Raw genomic sequence first — 26487 nt, 5'->3', positions numbered from 1 at the left:
ACCCTTGAGGTACTCCTTCAGATTTTTGTAAAAAGAAAAAATATATATATATGCCTTTATGTTTCCAAATTGATGGCATACCCTTTGATTTTTGTCTTACACGAGCAACTTACATTAAATGATTAAAATGCTCTCATTCACAACTTCAAAATAATAATTCTTGATTTTCCTTTTCCAAAAACTCATTCTATAAGTGTAGACATGAGGAATTCACTAAGTGATCTTCAAATGCTACGTTGGTTTGAGTCACCACCATTTTTTTTTTAAAAGGGTGTGAATAGTCACCCGGTTAATTATTTTGAAAATTTCATTTTTTTAAGCAATTATTGACTCCGAGATTTGGATAAGGAAACTAATTTACCTAGAGATCTAGGTAAGAGATTCAGTTCGAGATTAGGGAAAATATTAGGCACCCCTCCCTCTCCATCTTAGATGGCAACTTTATAAACTTGGTCATTTTGATAAAAATAAAATAAGTAAAATTTAAGAAAAAAATATTTCATTTGTGTCCTTATGTGAATGGACCTTAATTTTGGCACATATCATAGAGATATCCTCATTGAGATATGGAGACCCCAAAATCTTACCTTAAAATTACATTTTTTATACACACAAAAAAAAAAAAACCTTAAAGGAGAAGGGAAATAAAGAAGAGAGAGCGAAAATAAGGATAATTGCATTATCCTTAGTACACCCTACCTTGAAACTTGATTTTTTTTTTTATCTTCAATGAAGGAATCTTGATTTCTTTGAATGTATTTGTAGAGTTGGGAGTTAAGTAATAGATGGTGTAAGAATAAGAGATTTAGGGAGATGAAGAGGTATGAGAGAAAATGAATTGAGGTGATTAGAGATTTTACATTAAAAGGGGGGTTGAGAGTATGTGAGGTGAGAGTATTGAGGGAGATGACTTGAAGGGGATGTTAAAGCCTTGGTTTTTCAAAGGGCAAGATGAGCTTTTATAGAATTTTAAGGTAACTTTTAGGGGTAAGATGGGGAGAAAATGTGAAATAATGGAGAATGGCATGAGACTTATGAGTGAACTGTATGAAATTTAAGGTTATGGGAAGGGCGTATGCAGAAAGTGGTGTAAATGAGTTATTTTTTACTCAAATGAGTTGGATTTTTCAACCCATATGGGTGAGATTGAAAGGAGTAAGTTTCAATTAGAAGAATAACTGTGTATAGGGAGTAAGTGTTGATATTTTGAGAGAGTGAAGGAGATGGTGACACATGGCTAAAAATGTATGAGAGTGTGTATTAGGTGAGTTAATTAAGGAGAAGGAGGGGGGGTATGGAGATAGCTTGTGGTGTGTTTTGAGGAGAATGTGGTGGGGTTAGGTGGTATGATGTGGAAATAGTAATGGGGTGATGAAAATGATTTCTTTTAGGAAGTTGGTTATGAGGGTGACATGTGTCCTTTTTTATGATCATAAATTTTTGTAGTGATTATGGGTATGATCTTGGGCTTGGGTAGGGCTTGGACTTAGGATTAGGTAATGATTTAGGTTGGGTTGGATTTAGGATTGGTTTAGGTCCAATGGGCTTATGAGTTAGGTTGAATTTTGTTAGGTTAGGGTATATGTAGGATTGGATTGGGTTGAGAAGTGAGGTGGTGAGGGTTTAGGTTTATAGTGGGAAGTGACCTATTCTTAGTTTATGGATCAAACAAAGAGACCCTAGGCCATTATTTAAAATAAAATAACATTTTTTTAGGGTATGGGCTTTTGAGCCAATTCTAATTTTAACATATTTTTTTGGACGTCTTTGCATAGGGGTCGTTCAAATGGGGGTGTCTGCAATAAATAAAAAATATTTAATTTTTTTTTATATTTTTACAAATTATAAGTTTTAAGTGATGATAATATGACGTGGTTTTGGCGCATGCCCTTATAGCGTTTGCTCACAACCCAACAAACATTTGACATGTGACGCAAATGACATCACCAATAAAGAGATTTTCTCTCTTGCCCGCTGCCCACATATTTATTTTTTTAGATTTCAAATCTTAAAAAAGGTCATTGAGCCCACATTGATGATCATATTTACAATCTAACAACCCAACCTTTTAGATTTCATGAAAACATTCATATTAAAAATATATATGTATTTTTTCAAGCTTGATCCAAGGTGTTGAAAATGGATGGCCAGAGAGCATTCAAATTTAAAAATAAAATTCAATAGTGAAAAATAACTATTTCTTAAAGAGAAAAAAAAATTAAGTTCATATAGTTTTGTCCTTTACAACTCCATTGCATCGGATCATATTTTTTAATGTCACAAGGTGATCAAATAAAAAAGTTTTCTTTTTTCCACTATGGGCAAGAGAGAGAAAATGGCGTTAGGGGCGTTAGCCAACACCTACATCATATTATCAAAATTCATAATTTTTTGAATTCATTGAAGCTCTTCAAACTTTTCTTGGACCCATCATCTTCAACCTCTTAGCAAAAGTCATTGATTTTTTATTAAAATCCTATCATTTCCGACCTCTCCAAAAACTCTTATCTTGTTCTCAAGGATTGAAGGTTGAAGGAGATAGAACCTTTAGGTTGAAGATGAGAGGGTAAAATTTCTTTTAAAAGTGGAAGACAATTGTCTCTTGAAAGAAAAAAAAAAACAAAAGAGTTTGTGGATGCGTAAGTGTTTTTCAACCATTTTATGTTAGCCTCTCGGGAATATAAATATATTCTTCATAATTACTTAACTTTAGATGATGTTGTAATATGACTTTTGAAAAAATAAACTAAGTTGTGGTATAATTTTATAACAGGATGGTGCATGGTACCTACGTTATACGACCCTCACAATTAATTGGAAAACCCTGAGATGTTTGTCATAAATACATGTTCCCTGTGGAGTCACACCCAACAATGCCACATGGAGCACTCTTCCTGCCTCTAATTTACAAACTTTTGGTCCACAATAATTTGTAGAAAAAAAAATATAAATCAGCTTGTAGTTGATTTCCATCCTTTCATCTAAACTAATTTTGATCATGGCTTTAAATATTATTTAAATAACCACATCTGGCCTTTAATGCAAAATCAAAAGTTCCATGGCTACAAAAGATTCATCAAAACATTTTTTGTTACAAAGGTTCTTGAATGGTGAAATAATAGAGTGCGTTTCATTGGATATATTTGATTTGATTAATATGGAATACATATATTTTATTGAGAATTTATTTACACACAGAAAAATCAATTCGAGATTTCACAAATTCTAAATTAACTAATTGTAAGATGATTTATGGGTTGAGCTCTCTCTCTAACATGGGGATTTTTGTAAATTGGGGTTGCCCTCAATACACGTGACATTTTACATACAGTTAGTCAATCTTAATTCTATGAAATCTAGATTGACTTTTTTTTATAAAAAAAATCTCATTTTGTTAAAGAAATGCTTCCTAAGAACTCCAAGTCTAGAATTAAAATTTAAATGTCAAATGGATTAATTTCCCTTCATTAGTGTTCATTGTTTAATTGAATTGCACGCCCTCATACATGGTTAGATTGCCTTTTTACTCAATTTGCCATTGTTTGATTAGTGTCAGCTACCCATAGATGTCTCATGCATGGCAATATCTTCATTAGTTCAAAATTTTCAAATAGATGTAGAATTATATATTTAAACAACATTCAAAATGTTGTCATTATTGTATTATTGCTGCCATATAATTATAATTCTCACTACTATCGGTGGGAATATTATTTCCTTAAATGCAGAAACAAGTTAAAAAAAAATAAAATCTGTCCTCCCACAAAGGAGTTTAGAAGTAAAGTAAACTTGATCGATTTTTCTCGAGATACACACGACATAGGACAAAAAAAAACTTGTACCAAAAGTTGTCTTGATGATATCAAAAATGACAGATGACCTAAAATCACCAATCAAGCCGATTGTCAAGAGTAGTCCCACCAAGTGGATTGCTGAAAATTGATAGAGTCAGTGGGCCCAAATATGTTTGCCACATGTCAGTATCATTATGACAGCATTGTCCTTCTTAAAATAATAATGTGATCCTATTAACATGAGGTGGGGTATGTAGTACCAAAGGCAAAGGTACCATAGTCCATGTATCACCTTCAATTGGTTGTGTGGCACATGGGCCTGATGAATGATGTTTGTAAAACAGCTTATCTACGGTCACAAAGGCATCACAGTACTGTTATCATAGTGCCCAACAGCATAAGACATATATTTTACTTTGTCCTACCATGTGTATCAAACGTGGGTGTCCATAACACCAAAGAAATTGGAATTCAAACCTAGTTTGATCTGATGGTTGTAAACACACTGATCCATGGTTTTTGAATTGTCCCAATACCAGGACCCACTTATCGCTTACAAAAAATGGTTTAGAAAAATTAAATTTGTGGCCTATATATAAGAGTCCTGAGGACATGACCCGCCAGGTGGCATACTCAACTGACTCCATGACGTGGATAAGTCCGAGGACCATGGATTTATTCGCCTCGGGATACATGATTCCTTCCGGTAGACTTTTTTATGATGAACTGCAATCGTGAATTCGAGGCATATAGAGCTACGGTATCTAGACTTGTCACGTCAAGGAATCATTTGAGTATGCCACCCCGTGAGTCATATTATCACGACTCTATATATAAGACCCCAGTTGTATCCATTAAAAAAAAAGTGAGAATTTATTTATACTATAACATACCAAACATTGAATTTTTATCTTTTATTTTTGCTGAACGAAGTGAGGGATATCATTCATTTAAAGAGGGAAAAAGGCCATTAGATCATTACAATTGTCTTACACAAGAGATACTCCACAATGTGAAAAAACTAATATTTGACGGCTCTAGGCCGTTGAATTTCATAAAATTCGACAAATTAAAACTCTTTTTTTTTTTTCCGTCGATTTTTTTTTATGGGTGAAACTATCAAATTAATGGAGGATCCAAGAAATTTGAAGGCTCCAAACTATCGAATCTGGGGAATATAAAAAATTAGACTGCCCTAAACTATCAAAATTTGATTTCTAAATTTCGTGGGTCTTGCCCATTGATTTTTCCTGTCAAATTTTCTAGTTTTCACATAATGCGCAACAGGTCTCCCAAATAAGATTTCTTAGCTAATCATGGGAAACTATCGACCAAATCAAAACTAGTAGAAGTAGCAAACCTCGAAGCTAAATTATCAGCAACTAGATTTCCTTCGCGATAGGCATGATTGATGTCTCATGGAACATTCTTCAAGGATTTGATTTGGTAAATGATAGAACTAACTTCCCAAGGAAAAGCACCTCCTTTTAATGCAGAAACCACGAGAATAGCATCCTATTCTCATTTACCAAACATCAAAATTAAATATAGTGTTTGGGTATGGATAATGATAGCTCCTATTTTCATTTGTTGTAATTTGTAATAAGTTCTTCAGCTTGGATTTCATTTCATGGGAGAAAAGATTTTCAAATTCTAAAAGGGTCCATTATGAGAGTGAAAGAATAACAGATGAAGAAATCGAAGGTTATATGCTGTTGGAGTCTCTCTCTCTCTCTTTTTTCTTGGATATAACCATTGGACTTTTCTAACCTCAAGCCACGGGTGGGGGGGGCTCTCCATCAATGTGACCATTATAATTTGTGGAAAAATGCAGATTTCCTACAGATCAATTTTGATTTTCTAGGGATTAACACACTTTTCCCTAGGGATACTTTTTCCTAACATCCCTGCGGTCACGTTGACTGAGAGCCTTAGCCATGGGATGAGACTAGCATTTTCCATAACCATTTTGTCTCTCTATTTGTTGTGTTATACATAATTAGTGTTCATAATTTATTAATGGGTTGAGGTTCCATTGACTCATGAAGACTGACTCATGAACAAAAAACACATGATCCTGATGGGTTAAACACAATATTCAGTGGTTGCGATTTATCCTCGGGGATAAATATTTCCAAGATCTATGTTACTGAGATATGCATACATCTCAATCCTTGGATTTTGTGTTTACGAGGTTGAGATCATATGTTTTCTCATGAGTCGTTCTTCAGGAGTCACTGGAACACGATCCTTTATTAATGAATAATGATGAATGCACGCGATAAATCATACGTGGTCTATACGAGGTTGATGTGGTAAGAACATAGAACCACAGATCTTTTTCTTTGTGTATCCCGAAAAAAAAATCTTTGATTCTATGCGTTTGTTATGTCAACTGTGTACAAACCGCGTATGATTTACCACATGCATTCATCACCACTCTATTAATTGATCTGTTACTCAACAAATGGTGTGGAAACATAAATTTTCTTTTCCAAAGGTTTTTAGAAAGATAAAATAAAATACAAGAAGAGGTCCCATAATTTCAATGATAATTCTAAGTTACCCCTCCTAGTTTGATGGAAATTAAAGGTACCTCCCTATGTTTTCAAACCGGTGGCACAACACCTATGACTTCATTCTTATATGAGAGACCAACATAAAATGTCCACACCCTCACCTTGAATACCATGATAAGAGCTCCTAATTGTCTTCTTTTTTTTTTTCTTCCAAAATCCATTGTCTTCGATCCCAAAGGTAATATATTTTTTATAGAAAAAACTAATTGAACAAATTCATACTTTCTTTCAACCTCTTATAAAAAATCCTTTATTTTAATTCTCAAGTATCTATCGTCTTCAAGTTCCTCCAAAATCCTACCTTGTTCAGAGGTTTGATAGTTGAAGAAGACAAAATCTTTAGATTGAAAACTACCTTCAAAAAAGTAGAGATGATTGAAAAATCTATGCTTTTTGAGCAAAGGTTCAAATTTATTGAAGTGGTGTTTTATGTAACCTTTAACTGTAACACATTCACTTATTGTGTGATTTTTTAATATAATAATGTGTGGCCTTATGTTATAATGGTGAGGTAATATCACGCTCATTGGGGAAAAATAAAAGTAACTTATAGTTAACGGGCGATACATTAATTCACCATATTTCTAAAGGGCCTACATTAAAATAAAAATAAAAAAGGCGTTGCGGTTGTAGTGAAAGGAAGCTTGGCTCGTACGAGAGTTGGTGCGCCGAGCCGTAAGAGAGGAAGGAAGTTGGTCAAAAGGACCGGATCCTAGGCACTGTACACGCGTCAGCTTTCCAGTGCACTCCTTGGATTTCCATCCACGGTCTTACCTTTTGACACGTAATCATCTTTCATTGGTCCATACATTTACGTATGTTCCCGTTTCTTGTCCAAGAGAAGACTGAAGAGAGTGAGAGAGAGATTAGAAGAAGAGAGAGAGAGAGAGAGAGAGCTCTCCTCGCAGTCTCACCTACACACAGCCACATATGGGACCAACACCTCTCTGCATAAATTGGACCTTTTTCATTGACGACACGATCCGCTTCTAACGCTTCATTTACTCTCCTCTCTCTCTCTCTCTCTCTCTCTTTTTCTTTCTCTCTCTCTCTCACACACACAAATCTAATGGAGATGGGAGACCAGTACGGACTGCCGGATCTACGGCAGTTCATGGCTGGAAGAACCCATATTCCTACCTTCTCACAGGCGACAGATCAGTTTTCCGGTCATCGGAATCTGACAACAGGACAGCATTATGAGATTATGATGTTGGGTCGTCAAGTAGGTGAGGTGTTGCCTCGTGGGGTGGCTGATTTTCGTTCTGATTCTACTAACTCTACTACGAAAACCAACAACACTACTACTACTGGTGGTGGTAGTGGTGGTGTTTGTGGGTTTGAGATGGAAGGTTGTATTGGTGGCGATGGAGGCAATGGTAGATGGCCCAGGCAAGAAACTCTTACCCTTCTTGAGATCAGATCTCTTCTTGATCCTAAGTTCAAGGAGGCTAATCAGAAAGGACCCCTTTGGGATGAAGTCTCTAGGTATGTTAAATTACTTTAATTTAATTTAAATTACTCTCTCTCTCTCTCTCTCTCTCTCTCTCTCTCTCTCTCTCGTTTGTAATTGATGAACTGTTTATGACGAATGAGTCAGGTGTTAATGTTCTAGAATGTTTAAGGTAACCTACCCATGTGGGTTCTGTGTAACAAACATGACAATTACTTGTCTTTCATACTGGTTTTGTGTTAAATAAATGACAAACCTTTGATGCAATCCATGTTTTTACTGGTTTTATTAGTGATGGAAAATGACAATCATTTTGAGTTTACTTTGAGACTTAACCGCTATTATTTCCTTATCTAGCTTTCACTAGTATTTTGTTACTAAATATGGGTGACCCTTGGTGGCTTATGTACCCATTTACTGGTTTTTTTAACCAAATGGCATTTCCATGTCTCTCAAAGAATGGTCTTTGTTATAGTTTGTGTTAGTTTAAAGTTCAAAGTTTAAACCCCCATTACTTAGGTAAGTACTTATAGAGTTTTACAGCTATGAAGTATTTTAACAAGGACAAGTCTTCAATGATGATGCATTGTAACAAGGTGCGTAACAATCAAGGACCATAGCTTCAATGGCAATTGATCTTACGGAGACGATTTTAACATTTCAGACATAAAATTCAAAATTGCCATGAGTTTGAGGAAGGATAATAGAGTATTAGATAAGATGCATCACATACACCCTTATCATTTATCAAAAAAAAAAAAAAAAAGGATTAGGATAAGATTAGTTAGAGACATTTGGCATGTGGTATCTTGATACTCTACTAAGTTACCCATATAGGAAATTATAACATTTACCCATCATTAATTATTGTTAGAGGAATGTTGTTAGTTTTTTAAATATTTATTAACGAGTGAAAAGTGAAAACTATGATTTTTTTTTCTTCTTCTTTTTTCTATATATATTATTCATGTTTTTTTCCCCCCCTTTATTTGTTTACAGAATAATGGCAGAGGAACATGGGTACCAAAGAAGTGGGAAGAAATGTAGAGAGAAGTTTGAGAACCTGTACAAGTATTATAAGAAGACCAAAGAAAGCAAGTCTGGGAGACAAGATGGGAAACACTATAGGTTCTTTCGCCAGCTCGAAGCTCTCTATGGAGAATTAAGCAATCCAGTTTCAGTCTCAGACGCCCATGTTGTTGGAACTAATATTCGATTTCAAGCCACAAACAATACAATTACTCAATCGAATCAAGAAGGCTTGCAAACTCAGAAGCACTCTGAGAGCCTTAGCATCTCTAATTCCTCCGAATTCCACACTTCTTCCTCCGAAGACGATGATAATGATCTTACAGCAATTGCCTTGATGGATAATGACTCAATTGAAAAGAAGAAAATGAAAGATAACCAAAGTCTTAAGAGGGGTAGAAAGAGCTGGAAGGTGAAAATAAGAGACTTCGTAGACTCACAGATGAAGAAGTTAATGGAGAGACAAGAAGCATGGTTGGAGAAGATGTTGAAGACTCTAGAATACAAGGAACAGGAGAGGATGTCAAGAGAGGAAGAATGGAGGAAGCAGGAAGTAGCCCGGATCGACCGAGAACATAAGTTTTGGGACAATGAGCGTGCTTGGTTTAAAGCTCGAGATGCCGCTTTAATGGAGGCCTTGAAGAAATTAACAGGTAGAGAAGTGGAGGCTTCATCCTCTGAGAAGCGAATGGCAACAGAATCGAATGAAAATGTCGAGAACCAAAATGATAATGGAAGTGAAAGTACTTGTACTAAATGGACAGAAGCTGAGATTTCAGGTCTAATACATTTGAGGACAAGCCTGGAACCAAGATTCCAACAAGGTGAGTGCTCAAATGCGTCCCTATGGGAAGAAATTTCGTTGATGATGGCTTCCTTGGGCTATAATAGGAGTTCGAAGAGATGTGAAGAGAAATGGGAGAGCGAAAAGTTCATTAGAAGAACAAAGGAGTGTAATAAGAAACGTAAAGAGAATTACAACCAAGGAGGTACATTTTGTGGCCATGGCATCAATGATCAAGGGCCTGAAGCAATCGGGATTCAATCGAGTGATGGGCGTTCTCCTTCTAATTCTAATGCAGGCACCATAGTGCATGATAGTTTTCGCTTTCTGATGGCTGAGGGGGAGAATATTAATATGTGGGAGAATTATGGTATGAAGCTTAACAAAGGGGAGAACTAGTGAGTTTGGTAGAACAAACAGGAGACAATATTATTCAGTAATTTATTCAAGAGGAAGGATGTAAAGAGGAGAGGAGGTTGACTTGTTTAAATGCTTGAGTTTGATTTGTATCTGTTGGCAGATGGATCTGCTTGTGTGAGTGTGTAGAAGTAGAGATAGCTAACTTATCTATATAACTTAATGTTTAAGTGGATGCATGTTAAGGCATGGAAACTCAAGAAACCATAAGTTTTAATGGGTTTGCATGCCTTAAGAGGCTAAAGGACTGTTGCAGCTTTTCTCTGACCATCCTTTTCTTTCTAGTCTTTACTTTCAATAGCATGATCAGCCTCAATATTTTTGGATATGGTCTCTCTCTCACTTGTCTTTTGCCGCTTTTTTTTTTTATTATTTGCTTCTTCGTAGAAAATGGATGATAAATACTAGTTAGGTGGATTAAAAATTTATAATAACGTATAAGTTTTTAATAGGTTGATGGCCGTAAATCAGAAATTTATAATAATAATGGTGGATGCCTAATTTAAATAACATAAGTGAAACTTCAATGATTAACATAAGGGGAAGAAAACATATGTGTGCCTGCATGTTTTTGTGTAGGCTTAGAACCCATTTGGTGACGATTATATGAAATGCATAGCAAGACCTAGGAACTATTCTGTGGCAGTGGCAATGCAATGGTGGTGGTGGTGGTAACAATGGAAGTGTTGACAACAGTCTCAACACAACCATTCAATTGTTTGAGGTTGATGTTTCATTCTGGTCGAAACTAGTGTCCAAACGAAACACTCTGAAATGGTTACAACAACTATAATGGTTGTGAAGGTGCCAACCACTATGTGAAAAAAGCCCATATTTGACTGTCTTGACCATCAAATTTCATAAAATTCGAGGGACAAATGAGTTGAATTGGCGTCAAATTTTTCATTATCAAATTTTTGTTTTTGACGGGTTGAAACTATCAAATTAATGAAGGACGGGAGAAATTCGACAATTCTAAACCGTCAAATCTAGGAACATCAAGAATTTTGACGATCTTAGACTGTCAAAATTCAGTTTTTAAAATTTGTGGGCCTTGGCCCGTCAATTTTTTCTGTGGAATTTTTCAATTTTCACGTAGTGAACTAGCTTAATTGATCAAATCTATGGGTAATAATACCATGAACCTGGGCTCATTTCCCGCCCTCACCAATTAACTAATCTCATATATTGACTAAAAAAAGGGCGTCATGAAATTTGATAAGAGAAAACAAGTTATTTTATATATACATGGTTTGAAATGGACAATATGAAAGGTGCCAACTTAGATAAATTGGCAAAGAAATGTAGAGTGTTGATCCCACGATGTAGGTTCAAACCTCATTAAACCCACCTTCATGTTGACTACTAAAATTGTATGTGTGTGTTATGATTTAGAACCATTTAGATTGATAAATGATTATTTCACATCATAACCAATTATCTCAAATGTTGCCAAACGGTTCCCTATTGTAACAGCCTCACAATATATACCTCCCCTCCCAAGTGTAGGAAAATAATCCAGAATTGACAGTCTTGGTATACGAATTAATTGAAGAGAATGAATAATAAAACAAGAACCATGAAATCAACCATACACAAGTTTACATGGAAAACCTAAATCAAAGGAATTCTACAGAAAACTACGTTAAATACCCCTAACAATAATTCCTTGTTGACCAGTACCATCAAAGTCCACAAACCACAACACCAAGGAGTAGGGGATTGTAATGCTGACAACCATTATTGTTATTTTACCAAGCATGTGTGGCCTTTTAATCGTAAAAAATACGGTAATATGATGAATAAAACAATAGTAGAGTAGGGGTATTGCCATTCTAACAACGTTACAACTGTTCTTTTCAAAATCAATAATGCTGAAGTGACCTCAGGCTAGAACTTCATATCGCATCGAATCTTGATGAAAAGCATCTATGGTTCCCATACGCTTTCACGTCAAGAAGTGGGATATGAGGTTCCAACTTGAGGTCACTCCAGAACGACTCTTTCAAAATTCAAACTATCACTATTTGCTTTTGTGTGGGTAGGGTACATTTATGTATAGAATGCAAAATTAGATTATTCTTAGATCATGAACGTAGAGTGTGATTTCATGGCAATTCCAATCATTAATGGGGGATTCTAGTCCTTTGGGTTTTTTTCAGATTTTGTTGTGATTAAAGATGATGGGAGATTGATAAGGAAATCCACCATTCTATTTGGAGAACCGTCAATCGTCTTTCAAGAGGAAGACAGGCTCAACAAAGTTTCAATTTGCTCTGGTGGCAAAGTTTTTTCGATCTTGACAAGGGTGAGAGCCTTTAGGCCAAATAATGGACTTTGCAAGGCCATTGCAGGATTGGGGTTATTTGGATCCTAAGAAGCGTTTTACCAAAGATTTCAGGCATGGAGTAGTACTCCTAAACTTTTAATTTTAATCTGATATGATTACAATATCACTTGAAGAAAGAATTGAAATTTGTGGATTTCTTATGAGAGCTTTTAAATAAATTCCAATATTTATACCTCCTGATTATGACAAAATTATCGAAGATTGGCACTCCTTATTTCTATTCAACAACGTACGAATAGTTCCTTTATGTTGGGTAAGTGATTGTTGAATTCTTGTCTTGGAATAAAAAGGATTGAGATTGGTGCGATCTGATCCATTAGCGGGGATCAATCCTGACCCTGCCGAATCATTCCGTTTCCCGGTATACGAAATAAGGGACTTCACTAAGTCCATTCTTATGAAATCTCGAATTAGATCATTTAACCTTACTTGAACAAAGGAAGCATGAACTTCCTCTCTAGAAGAACCATTTTTTTCTTGGTCCCAATTCAATACTAAACAAGTTCGAACTAATTGAATACTTGTGTGAGAAATTCCTCGAATTGGTTTACCATTTCCATAAAGGATATAATTGACAACTCGCAGTTGCACATTATCCCTTTCCTGCAACAGATCCTCGGGGAAAAGCGTTGCTAAATTTATCCCGTCCGCTATTTCATATGTGATTATGGGTTGAACAATAGGTGTGATTCATTGGACATAGATCCAATTTTTTGGATTCTTATTAGTCACGTTGCATTGTATTAAAGTACATCGACCGAGATGCACAGAATCATATTATTTAGAATTTGGGATTTTGTTCCTTACTTCAAATTCACTTTTACAATGATCACTCAATAAAGATAATGTATAGGATACAATTCGGATTAAATCCTAGTCCTACCCATGTCATGATGTGAGAAGGATTGGAAGATTAAGCAAGACCGTATTCCAGCACAATTCAGCTCAACATGGTCGAGTCGAGTTGATTACTTATTGGAGTGGGAGAGCTGAGTAGATGTTTGGGAAAAGCTCAACTATTCCCCAAATTAGAATGAGAAAGTATTTCTAGAATCTAGGAGTGATTGACCATGTCAATTACATCATTTCCTAAAAGGATAAGTTCTTATCTTGAGAGGGCTTTCCATCAACTAACCTGAAGATTCAGAAGAAGATCACCCAAAATCCCGTTGAATAAGGAAATGTTTGACATGCCTAAGAGGGTGGTTAAGGAATGAGATTTACCTATAAGTAAGGAAGGAGGCCATGAAAAAAGGACTTTGGAGATTGGCTCAATTTGCTAGCAATTACTTCTTGCAACTTCTATTCTAACTTGAGCATCGGAAGATGTTTTGCAAGTATCACACCGATGCCCCAACTCAGCGGAGGAGATCGGATTTGCCATTAAAGCTACCGTTGAGGTGTTCAAGTTAAGTTCAGATCAATACCTCTACAAAAAACATGAGGCAGTGATGAATGTTGATAGACGTAACAAAACTAATCCATCAATACCCTATCAAGATGCAACAAAATTAACATTCGCATACTAATAAAGAATTAAAGATCCATCAATAGTGCTTTGTTAGATTAATCAAGATACGGAAAAAAAGGTACAAAACTAAATGAGGCAAAAGTATATATGTGTTCTTCTAGACTTAATAAAAGAAGGAATATCCCAAGCTTGTTTGGGTGGCTTATGTAGCATATATGATGCTCCGAGGTGGAGGATAAGGTGGAAAGAGATCGATCTAGTTCATGCAAGTATTCAAATCATATCCGTTAATCCAACGTGGACAACGGAAACGTTGATTGGGGTGAAATTCAAATTTTGAACGTTAGAGGGACGTTGGAGAGTTATATACTTTGCCATTTCTGATCCTTCAATTAAGTAGATTTCATTTTCAAACCCGGTGAGAAGATGAAGCCCAGTGAGGGAAAATAGTTATTGAGAGAGAGTGGGCTGAAATGGGGACCCAGCAAAAGAGTAAACTCTTCTCATCAATTTCATCCCATTTTGTGATTTTGCCTACATTAATCAATGATTGTCCAGGAAACATATGGCAAGGACATTTCTTCAACAATTTCCATGACGACAGATTCCGTAACAGTGGTTCTTATCTAACAAGATGAAGGAAACAGATCTCAAGGATTCAGATTTTTGTCAAACTTATGATAATCTTTGATCTTCATAAGTTTGAGGGAGGGTTTTAGATTATATTAGTTACGATGCATTGAAATTTGGTGTAGTGTGATACACAATATCATTCTCATGAAGATTAGGATGAGGTAATTTTGATTTATTTTTTGTTAAGATTTATGTTCATTGTTCTCAATATAAACTCTATTAGAGTTCCTAAAGTCCTTACTAAGATTTCTATCTTTATTTGGCTAGCTACCTCGGGACGTCTTCCTACAATGAACCAAATCATTAAGAGAGGAATGATTACAACAAATTTTTGTGCCTTATGCGAAGGAAATGGAGAATCTTCAAATCATGTCCTTCTTCATTGCAAGTTTACTCAACAAAGTTGGGATCACTTTCTCTCATTGTTTGGTATCTATGGTTGCCTCCCTCACTCAGTTAGTGCCTTGTTTGAGTTTTGAGCGCATTGGGACTTCCCTTTTCGCAAGGCAAAGAGGATCTTTTGGAACATTACTCCTTTTGCAATTTGTTAGACCATTTGGAAGGAAAATAATAGAAGGGTCTTTGATGGGGTAGAAACAGATGTAAATAGTGTAGTGAACTCAATGTTAGCTTTTTTGTTCTATCGAGGGAAGCTTTTTAAGGTATTTAAAGGAGTATTTTTGGAAGATTTTCTTGTAAGATGAGATAGGATATGTAACTTAGAGGATTAGCCTAGTAGATAAGGTTTTTTCTTTGTTTGTTTTCTTTTATTCTCGGGTTGGATATCACATCCTCCCTTTGTACATTCTTTTTTCTTCTTTAATACATTTGTAGTGCGATGTGTGATGTCTACTAGAAGAGTCACGTGGATAGATGTATAATGGGATGTCATCCTAAATTTTGGGAAATCCCTACACGAGAAAAACATAAAACCCACAATAAAAATAAGCTCATCATGCATTGAGTGTTCCTTCTCTTTGAAGGATCAAAAGCATTCTCAAGAACTCTTGGATGATTTTACACTCTAAAAATTGGCAAAGATAAAGAGGTCTTCATAGGATCCAAATTCCATCAAGAAAGTAATCGATTCATAGAATGTAGACTAACGTGTGAGATAAGGGGAGGAGTCTACAAATGCCAGAGCTATTTGAATCCAAGGAATTCATATGCGCTTGTGGATGTAGGTTTCTGTGGAAATAGGTTCACTTGTAGAAATAACAACAATACTGGTGTTTTTTGTTGTGTTGAACTTCTGTTGTTTCTATTGTTTCAGAGACAAGAAACTACCTTAGGTATCTTCGAATAATGGGTTGTAATTGACTCAATAAAGATCCTACAAAACACTTGAACGATTAAAGCCCATCAAAGTTCTGCTCAAATTAACCAAATTCCAATAGTGGGTAACCCTGAGTTGCAATCAAATGAATAGAGGAGATGGAAGAAATCGATAATAACAAGAGTAGAACATAAGGAACATTTAAAACAATTTTTTTGTTTACACGTATGTGTTTGCATATTAGATAATAAATAATCTGCCTTACAAGGATTGAAGGATATAATATATATATATGGGTCCTGTTCGGCATTTTACACTTTACCCTACATGGGTTAGAAGTTTTGTAGAGATCATCCTTACCAAAAATCAGCCTATTCCAAAACTTCTAACCCCATCAAAAATGATTTACAAAAAATGGACGGTCCACGATTTTTCAACTTACAAACATGGGGTTAGAAATTTCAGAATGGACTGATTTTTGGTGAGGACCCCCATTCTCCACCCTACACTTTACCCTACGTGTTTTGTCCTACATGGGTTAGAAGTTTTGGAATGGGCTGATTTTTGGTGAGGATGATCTCTACGGTTAGACGATCATCCTCACCAAAAATCAGCTCATTCCAAAACTTGTAACCCCATCAAAAATGATTTACAAAAAATGGACGGCCCACGATTTTTCAACTTGTAAACATAGGGCTAAAAATTTCGGAATGGGCTGATTTTTGGTGAGAATGATCTTCTAATCATAGAGATCATCCTCACCAAAAATCAGCCATTCCAAAAATTCTAACCCATGTAGGAGCTTAGGGTGTTAGAAGTTTTGGAATGGGCTGATTTTTGGTGAGGATGATCTCTATGATTGGAAAATCATCTTCACCAAAAATCAGTCCATTCCGAAACTTTTAGCCTCATGTTTACAAGTTGAAAAATCGTGGACTGTCCATTTTTTGTAAATCATTTTTTATGGGGTTAGAAGTTTTGGAATGAGCTGTTTTTTTGTGAGGATAATCTCCTCACCATAGAGATCATCCTCACCAAAAATCAGTCCATTCCGAAACTTCTAACCCATGTAGGACAAAACACGTTTGTTAAAGTATAGGGTAAAGCTTAGGGTTATATATATAGGGAAATGTTCAACACCCTAAGCTTTACCCTATACTTTAACAAACCTGTTTTGTCCTATATGGATTAGAAGTTTTGAAATGGGCTAATTTTTTGTGAGGATGATCTCTATGATTAGAAGAATCATCCATTTTTTGTAAATCATTTTTGATGGGGTTAGAAGTTTTGAAATGAGCTGACACCAAAAATCAGCATATTCCAAAACTTCTAACTCATGTAGGACAAAACACGTTTGTTAAAGTGTAGGGTAAAGCTTAAGGTGTTGAACATTTCCCTATATATATATGGGTCCCGTTCCCCACCCTAAGCTTTACCCTACACTTTATATATATATGGGTCCCGTTCCCCACCCTAAGCTTTACCCTACACTTTAACAAACGTGTTTTGTCCTACATGGGTTAGAAGTTTTGGAATGGACTTTGGTGAGGATGATCTCTATGATTAGAAGATCATCCTCACCAAAAATCAGCCCATTTCGAAATTTTTAACCCCATGTTTACAAGTTGAAAAATCAGGGACCGTCCATTTTTTGTAAACCATTTTTGATGGGGTTAGAAGTTTTGGAATGAGCTGATTTTTGGTGAGGATGATCTCCTCACCATAGAGATCATCCTCACCAAAAATCAGCCCATTCCAAAACTTCTAACCCATGTAGGACAAAACACGTTTGTTAAAGTGTAGGGTAAAGCTTAGGGTGGGGAACGGGACCCACATATATATATATATATATAGAGAGAGAGAGAGAGAGAGAGAATAATACCTAGACACCAACAAATCTAAAAAGATAAAGGTTAAGGATAAGATAAATTGATCCAACAAAGATAACATATAAGATGTCATTAACAGATAACAAGAACCCCAGAAACTCAACAATAATAATAATATAGAATATAACATTAGGGACTTCCAAGATTTTTCTGCTGTCAAATAATCACATAAATGGTTATACCATCTGAGCAACAGAAGGCACGAAAAGTGACGTTATATTTAAGCTCACTACAAAACAATTACTGTTTTACTTTCATTTTTATTTTTTGATAAGCCATCTCAGCAATTACTTAAAATTCATTTTTCTTCTACTATTTTCATTTCAGATCCGAAAAAAAGTTACCGACTGCCTCATAAGGATGCAATTCCAAGTGAAGGTTTTCTAGAATTAACTGAAAAATGGCTTTGAAGAGAACCTCTACTCAAAGAAGTGAACTGAAGCTTTCGATAGGATCTGATTCTTCAAGCATGGATGCTGCCTGGAAGCAGTCGGAGGCATCAGCCACCCGTCCATCATCCCTATGAACCATTCCCAAGTAATACCAAGCAGAACGGTTGGTGGGTTCAAGCCTCAATGCATCTGAGAGAAAGCTTCTTGCGACGGGCAATGACTTGGGGCCCATCTTCCATAGCAAAGCACCAACAGCAACCTTGCAAGGCACATCACTTGGGTCCAGAATAAGAGCATTACTGTAAGCACTCAATGCTTCGTAAATTTGTCCACGTCCTTCGTAAATAACACCTAACGGAGTTATTCAAAGTAAGAGTGAATCTACATGCCTTAATTTATGATGATGAGAACAGGAATGTTATGCAAAGATGGAAATAATAATCATATACTAGATTGGAACTCACCATTTCAAGGTTACCTACCTCTAGGGTCTCTTGTTTAAAAATAAAAAATCTACCTAGTTAGACAATGTGATGTAGGACAAGAGGGAAGAAGATGAAATTAGGGGTAAGCGAACCTGGTTTGGACTTTGGACTTGGGTCAATGATTTGGACTACGATGAGGATACAGTAAAGGTTTATAATAAACCCAAAAGGGTTTGGATTGCAGGGTTTAGTAACGATGTTTTGCAATTAAGGTTAGGAATTTATGTTTATAGGGTAAAAGAAAGGGTTAAGTTTTAGGTTTATAGGTCAAGAATTATGTTGAGAGTTCAAGACAATCAAGATTTCTTGAAAATAAAGAAAACAGAGTTTATGGGTTGGATTCAATACTTGGAATCACCTGCATGAAAGTTAAAAAGTATTCCATACATGTAAAAAAGGAGGAGAGCATGAATGCGTCCATGTTTATGTTTCTAATTACATCCTTTTAGAATCTATAAGGACTATCCATATTTTTGACCCTCCAGTTTCCAAGGTCCTACTTTACAGAATGGGGCTGAATTCAAGCTTTAACTGAATAAGATCCAATGGGAAGGATGCTAGTAAAAACCACAAAATAGTGTAGGACCTATACGTTGTCCTCTTTCTTCCTTTTTCCCTTGAAGATTAGAAAAGATTACTTGGTTTTTCCAATGATAAATTTTCATAGATAAAGGATTCAGATCTTGCCTTCCGAGTGCAGAGTAGAAGCGGAGTATTGCTTCAGCGCTCTAGCCTTTTCCAAGCAAATCTCAGCATCCCTCCAATGTGAAAGGCTGGAGTATAAATTTGCAAGACCTTGCCACACTTCAAATTCACTGACTTTATCATCCTTGACCTAACACATTAGAAAAGGCTACAAAATGAATTTAGAAGCAATATTTACACACAAGGAAATTACTATATGTTTATTAGTAATAATTACAACATAGTGATTTGTTGTGGTTTTCAGTTTCTCCCTTTTTTTAGGTGAGAGAAGATCAAAATGGGTAAAGCTATGGCATCCATGGGTGAGGGACTTATATCAATATAATATATGAAATGGAATCTGGACACCTTTGCCGAAACGTCTCCTAACACAACTAGATGGAAACTCAAAAAGCTAAAATAGATTGACAAGCAAACAGTATTGTTTAAATTCTTAAGGTATAAACATTAAATAAAAGATGAAAATAAAATACTTTGTTTGCTTGATATATGAATGTTAATTCAAATGGCTAAAATGCATACATAAGCAGACTAAAATGAACATTTGTTGTTGTATGTAAGTAACATTTGTAGTTTCATACATGCTTGTTCTTTAAAATCTATTCAAAATAATGAGTCCCTGAGAAGATTATATGAGACCCATTGTCCATTATAATACTTTTATGGGGCAAAAGGATTAAAATTAAAGAAACAAATACATATAATATCGTAAACTTGTTTGCAATAAGAAATATCAAAATTTATCATACCTGGGCATCAATCTTGTTATGTAAATATATTACAGGATGAAAATACCAAATCGAACTAGATGGATGACAACATGAGAAAATTCAGCATATCCAGATGTGTAACGTTGTGATGTAAAAGCATTACAAAATACGAGAATAGTACAGCCATGTAAATAGTTGTATGTACATGCATCATATATATAGGGTGGCATCCAGATCCCCGAAAGAGAGCCAAACATTGTCCCAAACATTTTTTCAATGTATGGGTTAGAAGTTTTCAAATGCGCTGATGAGGAGATCATCCTCACCAAAAATCAGCCCATTCCAAAACTTCTAACCCCATCAAAAGTGGTTTACAAAAAGTGGACGGTCCACGATTCTTCAACTTGTAAACTAGGGTTAGAAGTTTCGGAATGAGCTGAATTTTGGTGAGGATGGTCTCTTCACCATAGAGATCATCCTCACAAACAATCAGCCCATTCCAAAACTTCTAACCCCTATTTTGAAAAATGTTTGGTACAATGTTTGGCTCTCTTTAGGGCCTCCGAACGCTTCCCATATATATATATATATATATATGGGACACAAATAAAAACATATGTAAAAAAAAAATGTAATAACAATGATTTTTCAAAATATGGGTTAGAAGTTTCGGATTGAGCTGATTTTTTGTAAGAATGATCTCTATGATGAGAAGCCCTAAAAAAAATCAGCCAAAGCTGAAACTTCTAACCCCATCTAAAGTGATTTAGAATGTGAACCGTCGATTTTTTACCAATAATTTGTAAACCACCTTAGATGGATTTAGAAGTTTCAGATTTGGCTGATTTTTTGTGAGGATGGTCTTCTCATCATAGAGATCATCCTCACAAAAATCAGCTCAATCCAAAACTTCTAACCCATATTTTGAAAAATCATTGTTTTTACATATGTTTTTACTTATGTCCCCTGATCCGCCCCCATATATGTATATGGCCAGATCTCCCCACTTCTAAGATCTAAGGCACTATCACTAGGCACGGATGCAGGGAAATAGAGCCCATGATTTACAGGGGTCCTCCAAAGAAATTTCCTATGCTAAAAATATACTCCAGAGTATAATCCTAAATTCCTTACCATCAAAAGTATTTAATTAGATATAATTAAGAAATTACTTAATGATTTGAAATTGTCAAAGCTACAATGTCATGATAACAGTTGGTAAAAAGAACACATGTACTCTAAAAAAATAAGCAATGCGGATATTTCAAGGATTGCCCCAACACTGCATGAATACATCATTTATATATGAGGTATCCAACACAAACATAGCATCCAATTTTAAATATATGGGTACTATAAATAGAATCTAACCTGAGGAACACCACTTCTAAGAGGCACAAAAGTTTTTCTTTGAGCTTGAACCAGTGCAAGGAGGAACCGATATGTTTCCACAGCATCCATGTGCAATGATTGAGAGATCTTCAGTTTAGCTTTCATTCTGAGCAATGGTCCTTGCTCCCACTTTGAAGTTTCATCTAAAGCAGCATCAGTAACCACCTCTGCCTCTGAATATCGTTGTTGGGCCGACAAAGTCAAAGCAAGCAATCTCCAACCTTTCAATATTGACCCACCTGTCGCATCAATGAATTGTTTAGCACAACGCAAGGCAGCATTAGAGTTCCGGTGCTCTGCATATTGAACCCCCAACTCGAAAATCAGATCTGGGTTGTTCTGTTCAAAAGTAATTGCCTCATCTAATGACTTCAAACCTTCAGATTGGAGATAAGACCTCTCAAGATCTGATGAAGCAACCTTAGCTTGTTTTCCCAAGCAAAGGCCCAACATATGAAGCCCTACACCCTTTAAATGTGCATCCATACCTTGGGCATTAGCAATTGCCCTCCGTGCATACCCCACTCCCTCAGATGCTAGAAGGGAGTCCTCACTACAGATCTTGGAAGCTAACAACAATGCCAAGAGATCATCAGGTCTTTCATGCTTGTGTAGAGACATCCTTAATAGATTCAAGGCAGCTTTGTTTTGTCCTGCACCACTGTAACTAAGAGCTAAAGTGTTCCACCGGTCACAACGATGAAATATTCCGGGTACAATCTCTTCAAGTTGCTTCGCCAATACAGAAGTCTGACCACATAGAGATAGTGCAAAAGTAAAATGTTCCATCACCGAAGGATCCCATTTTGTCTTGCCAAGGTAACACTTTCTTAAAAGAATCATCAACAGTAGAATCGCCTCTTCAAGATTATTTCTTGGCACATATGACCCATCAATCTGAACAGCTAAATTGGGCGGGCCAGCCTCCACACCACTGTAAAGCAAAAACAATGCAAACCCTTTCTGAATCCTTGCACAACATTCATTGTCAAGGTTCCATTGACTAAGAAGAGCACGTCTATAAGCAGACATGGCTTCCTGAAAGCAACCAGCTTGCTTCCAAAGCTCTGGAAGGAGTTCGACAGCCTTACTAACAGTCTCTTGTAACTTATTGTCAACTAGCACATCGGGTATGCCTTGATGGAATATACTCTCCACGGCATCAAGGACACTTTTACATTCCTGGGCAGCCTCTGCAACACCCCATACAAAACTGTGCTCAGTTGAAGATTTTCAATATTATCAAAAATCAAAATAATTTCTAAAAGAGGTTATGTAACCTATGAGAGTGATTATTTGAACAATTCATACCAGTTGATCTCCCAAGCTTTTGAAGAGACTTGGCCTTCAAATATACGGCTTCAAGCACCAAGCAGGCGGCATGCTGGGAAACTGTATGTACGGATTCACTGCTGGAACGGCTCCTCCTAGAAGGTCGTTTTTCATTGAGAGAAGGTTGCAACCGTTGTATAGCAGCCTGAAGATCTATCCCATCGAATACTCGAAGTGCACTTTCCAGGTTACCTCGTTGATACTCCAGCCTTCCAAGAAGGGCTCTCGCTTCCTGCAAAATTTTATGAAAAATCATTGCATTTGATACACCTCTGTCAACAACACACAATATGCATAGTCATGATTTCTTATGATAACCAGAAGCACATTACAGCCTTAAAAATAACATCAGAACTTGATCAAATATCAAAAACTAAGGTACATTTTTCTTGAGATGAAATGCCACACAGTCAAACACAGAGGATCGTAACTCGAGTATACACATCCTTAGAAGTACAAGGCATTTGTTCAAGTTAACCACTGGAAATTATTGACCTCAGTTCACAAAAGAAAGAACATCGTGGAAGTTGAACAGGGAGGTGTTTCATCGATTGCATTTAAAAATCCTACAGGATTACATTAGAACATAACTAAGCCAACTCTACTCATGAATAGAAATCAACTAAAATGCAATATTGGAAATATATGCTTTCTACAGGCCTCATACGTTTATTCTTCATCGGATGGTTGAAATATTGTTTAATCAGGTCGCATTATGTTATAAGATGGCAACTGGAATTCAATTGTGAGAGGAATAAAACTTATATTTGTTCAAATTGACGTCTCCCGCATTCTATCTCGGATCATTTTAAAAAGTTGGCAGCACAAGGGTCTAAACTTGAAAGAAAGAATTCTCTAATCCTTAACTCCCTTTGTTATTTGTTGGGGAATGGCTGAAACGAAATAGTAGAGCTTTTGAGGAGAAGAAGCATTCTTTGCAGGTGGTGTCGTTATCAATCTTTGGGTTCCTTTTCTCAAGCTCTTTAAGGAATTTAGAGGGTTATATTTTGAGGACTTGTTGTATAGATGGCAAACTATCTGCTCTGTTTGACTCACTTAGTGGCTTTTTTACCTTTGTCTTCTCTTGTATTAGGCGGCCTCCTTGGCCTCCTTGGCCTCCGATCTTTTTTCTCTTTTTAATAAAATCTGCCTTTATCTATAAAAAATAATTGAAAGGAAAAAAAGACGTACGCCTTTCGATGATCAACAATTTGAAAAATATTGTGCAATAAATCCAAACAATGAGCATGCTTTGTTAAACCCAAGATTAAAAAAATCAAAGCACAAGGAAAAAGATACAAAGAAACATGAAGCAAAAAAATTCTAACAACTAACCTCAAAATTAAGTGACAAACCCTCCCGGAGTGAAGACTCCGCTTCCTGAATGTTCCCCTCATCGAGCTTTGCTTCAACCTCTGAAGTTTTCATGCGAAACCCATTCGCACAAACTTCTCGATCTGCCATGTCATTTGCAAGCTCACTAAGTTCTTTCGATCGGCTCCGCCACATTTTCTACCATAAATTCAGCTAGAAATGAAAATCTCACAGCCCTCTTATGCACTGACGCACTCCTTGTAGGCTGCATTATGCCAGCCTAACTGCCACATCCTTATACAAATCAAACAGAAAAATTGTGACCATAGTACTCAAATTCACAATAATTCAACAAGGGAGACGGTATCGACCAAGATTTAACATAACTAATGCAAATTCAATGGGAGCAAAGATAACTATTATCTACCAAAATATAAATGGGAGCAAAGATAACTATTATCTACCAAAATATAAATAAATTGAATGTTTCAACACATCGAATGAGACAAAGAAGACATTTTTAACGCAAACACATAATATTCAACCAAATAAACTGGAATCTAACAAGGTTTTAAGCATCAAATTGCAGATCAAACCGAATTGGCAACCAATTAAAGCAGTTATATCCATTAGAAAGATAAATTGACCGAAATGTAGCAAGAAATTCAACAGGAAAATAAAATAAAAACCAAGATCTAACTAATGGAAATTGATTCAAGCATCATTACGCCCGTCAATATCTGAATCAAGCGAATTAGACTATGAATTCAAGCATTAATCGCAAATTTAAAATCCGAAATCATGAACGCGAATTCAACCTCGTTTCCGCAAGTCGATCAATAAAACACGATTTCCATCCCTTCGAAATGAGGAATCAACCAAATCAGAGGTAGCATTCCTATCTAAGGTATCGAGAAAAAGATCAAACAGCCCTAACACAATAGATCGAGAGAGAGAGAGAGAGTTGCCTTTGGGATCTCCCTCGCCGCTGTCCCCACCTAAAAGTTTTCCAAGTTAGTAGGAAGTGAAACCGGCTGCCAAGGTTTTCAGGTTTCCTTGGTGATACGCCCCTTGACCTTGGTCTTATCTTGTAAACTGAAAAAAAAAAATGACATCAAAATCCTTTTCTTCGAAGGCTAGTCATCTTCGTGCCAACAACTCAACTACTTCATGAAAAGACTAATGATGAATGCACGCGATAAATCATACGTGTCATGTACACAGTTGATGTGGCAAAGGCACAGAACTATAGATCTTTTTCATGTGTATCTCAAAGAAAAAGATCTATGATTTTGTTTTGTACCATTGCCACGTCAACCACATACAAATCGTGTATGATTTATCACGTGCATTCATCACGACTCTTATGCAAATGTTACTCATGAAAAATGACTCTTGGCAATAACACATGATTTAAACCATTGAAGGATTAGAAACCTATCAGAAGTTATATGTTGAAACCAAAAATAAATAACCAATAAAATAAAAACATAAGAATTCTCAAATTGGAGGGGTAGAAAACATATATTTGAAAGAAAAATTTACAGATTCAAGATTTGTTGAAATGGAAGAGAGAGAGAGAGAGAGAGAGAGAGAGAGAGGAGATTACCTGCTAGTGGTTGCTGTCATATGGTGTAGATGTAGGGGTAGGGAGGAGAGAATAAAGAGGCGGGGCAACCCATTTTTTTTCTTCTAGAAATGCTATTGGCACCCCAACTTTTATTTATTACACTCCAATTAGAAATAAAGAAAATAAGTGAATGATTAAGAATAAGTAAAAATTGGAGTGTCAGTAAAAACAATTTTTACCTCATATTCCAATTTTTTGGGTTTAGGATTTAGAAGAACCTATTCTTAATTGTAAACAACTACTGAAATTGTTTCAACTAGTGTTGTAATGTGTTGTAGTGTGGAGATTATAATTTAAGCCTAACCTTTGAAATGTTTGAAGAGTGTATGCTAATCTTTAATTGGGTGTGATTAATAATTGGAATTTTCCTTAAACGAGTGCAACTTATGTCCAAATTGCGATTTTAATATTTTGTTCATTTTAATTTTCAAAACATGCATTTCAATTTTTGAGTGAATTTATTAGTATATCTATGAATTTGTAGATATTAAAAGTGACGAACTCATGAGTTCGTAAGTTATAAAAATGACAAATGCATGTTTTGGGAATTAAAATGAATAGTGTACTATTGAACTGGAATTTCGTCATATACAACACACGAAATTAAGATTCACCCTTAATAATTAAAAAAAATGGAGTGTAATAATTTTAAATTGGGGTGCCAATAGCAATTCTCTTTTTTCCTAAGTAGAACTAGGATAAGTAACTATAATAAATGAAGGTGGAGTAGAAGTAGTTCTAAACCAAAATTAGTTTCCAAAATTGAGCCCACCCTACCAGTTAACTTTAATATAATCAGAGTCATTTTGGGTAATAAAAAAAATCAAGAAAATTGCAATCACATGTCCTTAA

At 35.8% G+C, this 26487-nt stretch overlaps 2 protein-coding genes across 4 annotated transcripts; one reads left to right on the top strand and one right to left on the bottom strand.

Moving 5' to 3' along the window:
- Nucleotides 1–7226: 7226 nt before the first annotated feature.
- LOC147399988 (trihelix transcription factor PTL-like) lies at nt 7227–10382 on the top strand. The gene is made up of 2 exons (XM_086445574.1): nt 7227–7861; nt 8826–10382. The coding sequence occupies exons 1-2, from the start codon at nt 7443–7445 to the stop codon at nt 10036–10038; spliced, it is 1632 nt and encodes a 543-aa protein (XP_086301700.1). The 5' UTR covers nt 7227–7442; the 3' UTR covers nt 10039–10382.
- Nucleotides 10383–17769: 7387 nt separating this feature from the next.
- NPG1 (tetratricopeptide repeat (TPR)-containing protein) lies at nt 17770–24994 on the bottom strand. 3 transcript variants are annotated; one of them, XM_086445573.1, is made up of 6 exons: nt 24974–24994; nt 24027–24289; nt 22671–22923; nt 21339–22552; nt 19240–19387; nt 17770–18418 (listed from the first exon to the last, which is right to left on the bottom strand). In XM_086445573.1, exons 2-6 carry the CDS (start codon nt 24198–24200, stop codon nt 18099–18101), a joined length of 2109 nt encoding a protein of 702 aa, XP_086301699.1. In that variant the 5' UTR covers nt 24201–24289; nt 24974–24994; the 3' UTR covers nt 17770–18098. The 3 variants fall into 3 exon arrangements, with proteins under 3 accessions (XP_086301699.1, XP_086301697.1, XP_086301698.1); XM_086445571.1 differs by lacking the exon at nt 24974–24994 and adding an exon at nt 24824–24967 and having other exon boundaries at nt 24027–24299; XM_086445572.1 differs by lacking the exon at nt 24974–24994 and adding an exon at nt 24824–24967.
- Between the last annotated feature and the right edge of the window lie 1493 nt (nt 24995–26487).

This window comes from Akebia trifoliata, chromosome 6 (genome assembly GCF_017979445.1).
Source record: "Akebia trifoliata isolate Shusen 1 chromosome 6, ASM1797944v1, whole genome shotgun sequence".
In the NCBI taxonomy this organism is placed as follows: Eukaryota; Viridiplantae; Streptophyta; class Magnoliopsida; order Ranunculales; family Lardizabalaceae; genus Akebia; species Akebia trifoliata.
The sequence above is the reverse complement of the archived record's forward strand: the minus strand, read 5'-3'. Positions and strand labels throughout refer to the sequence as shown.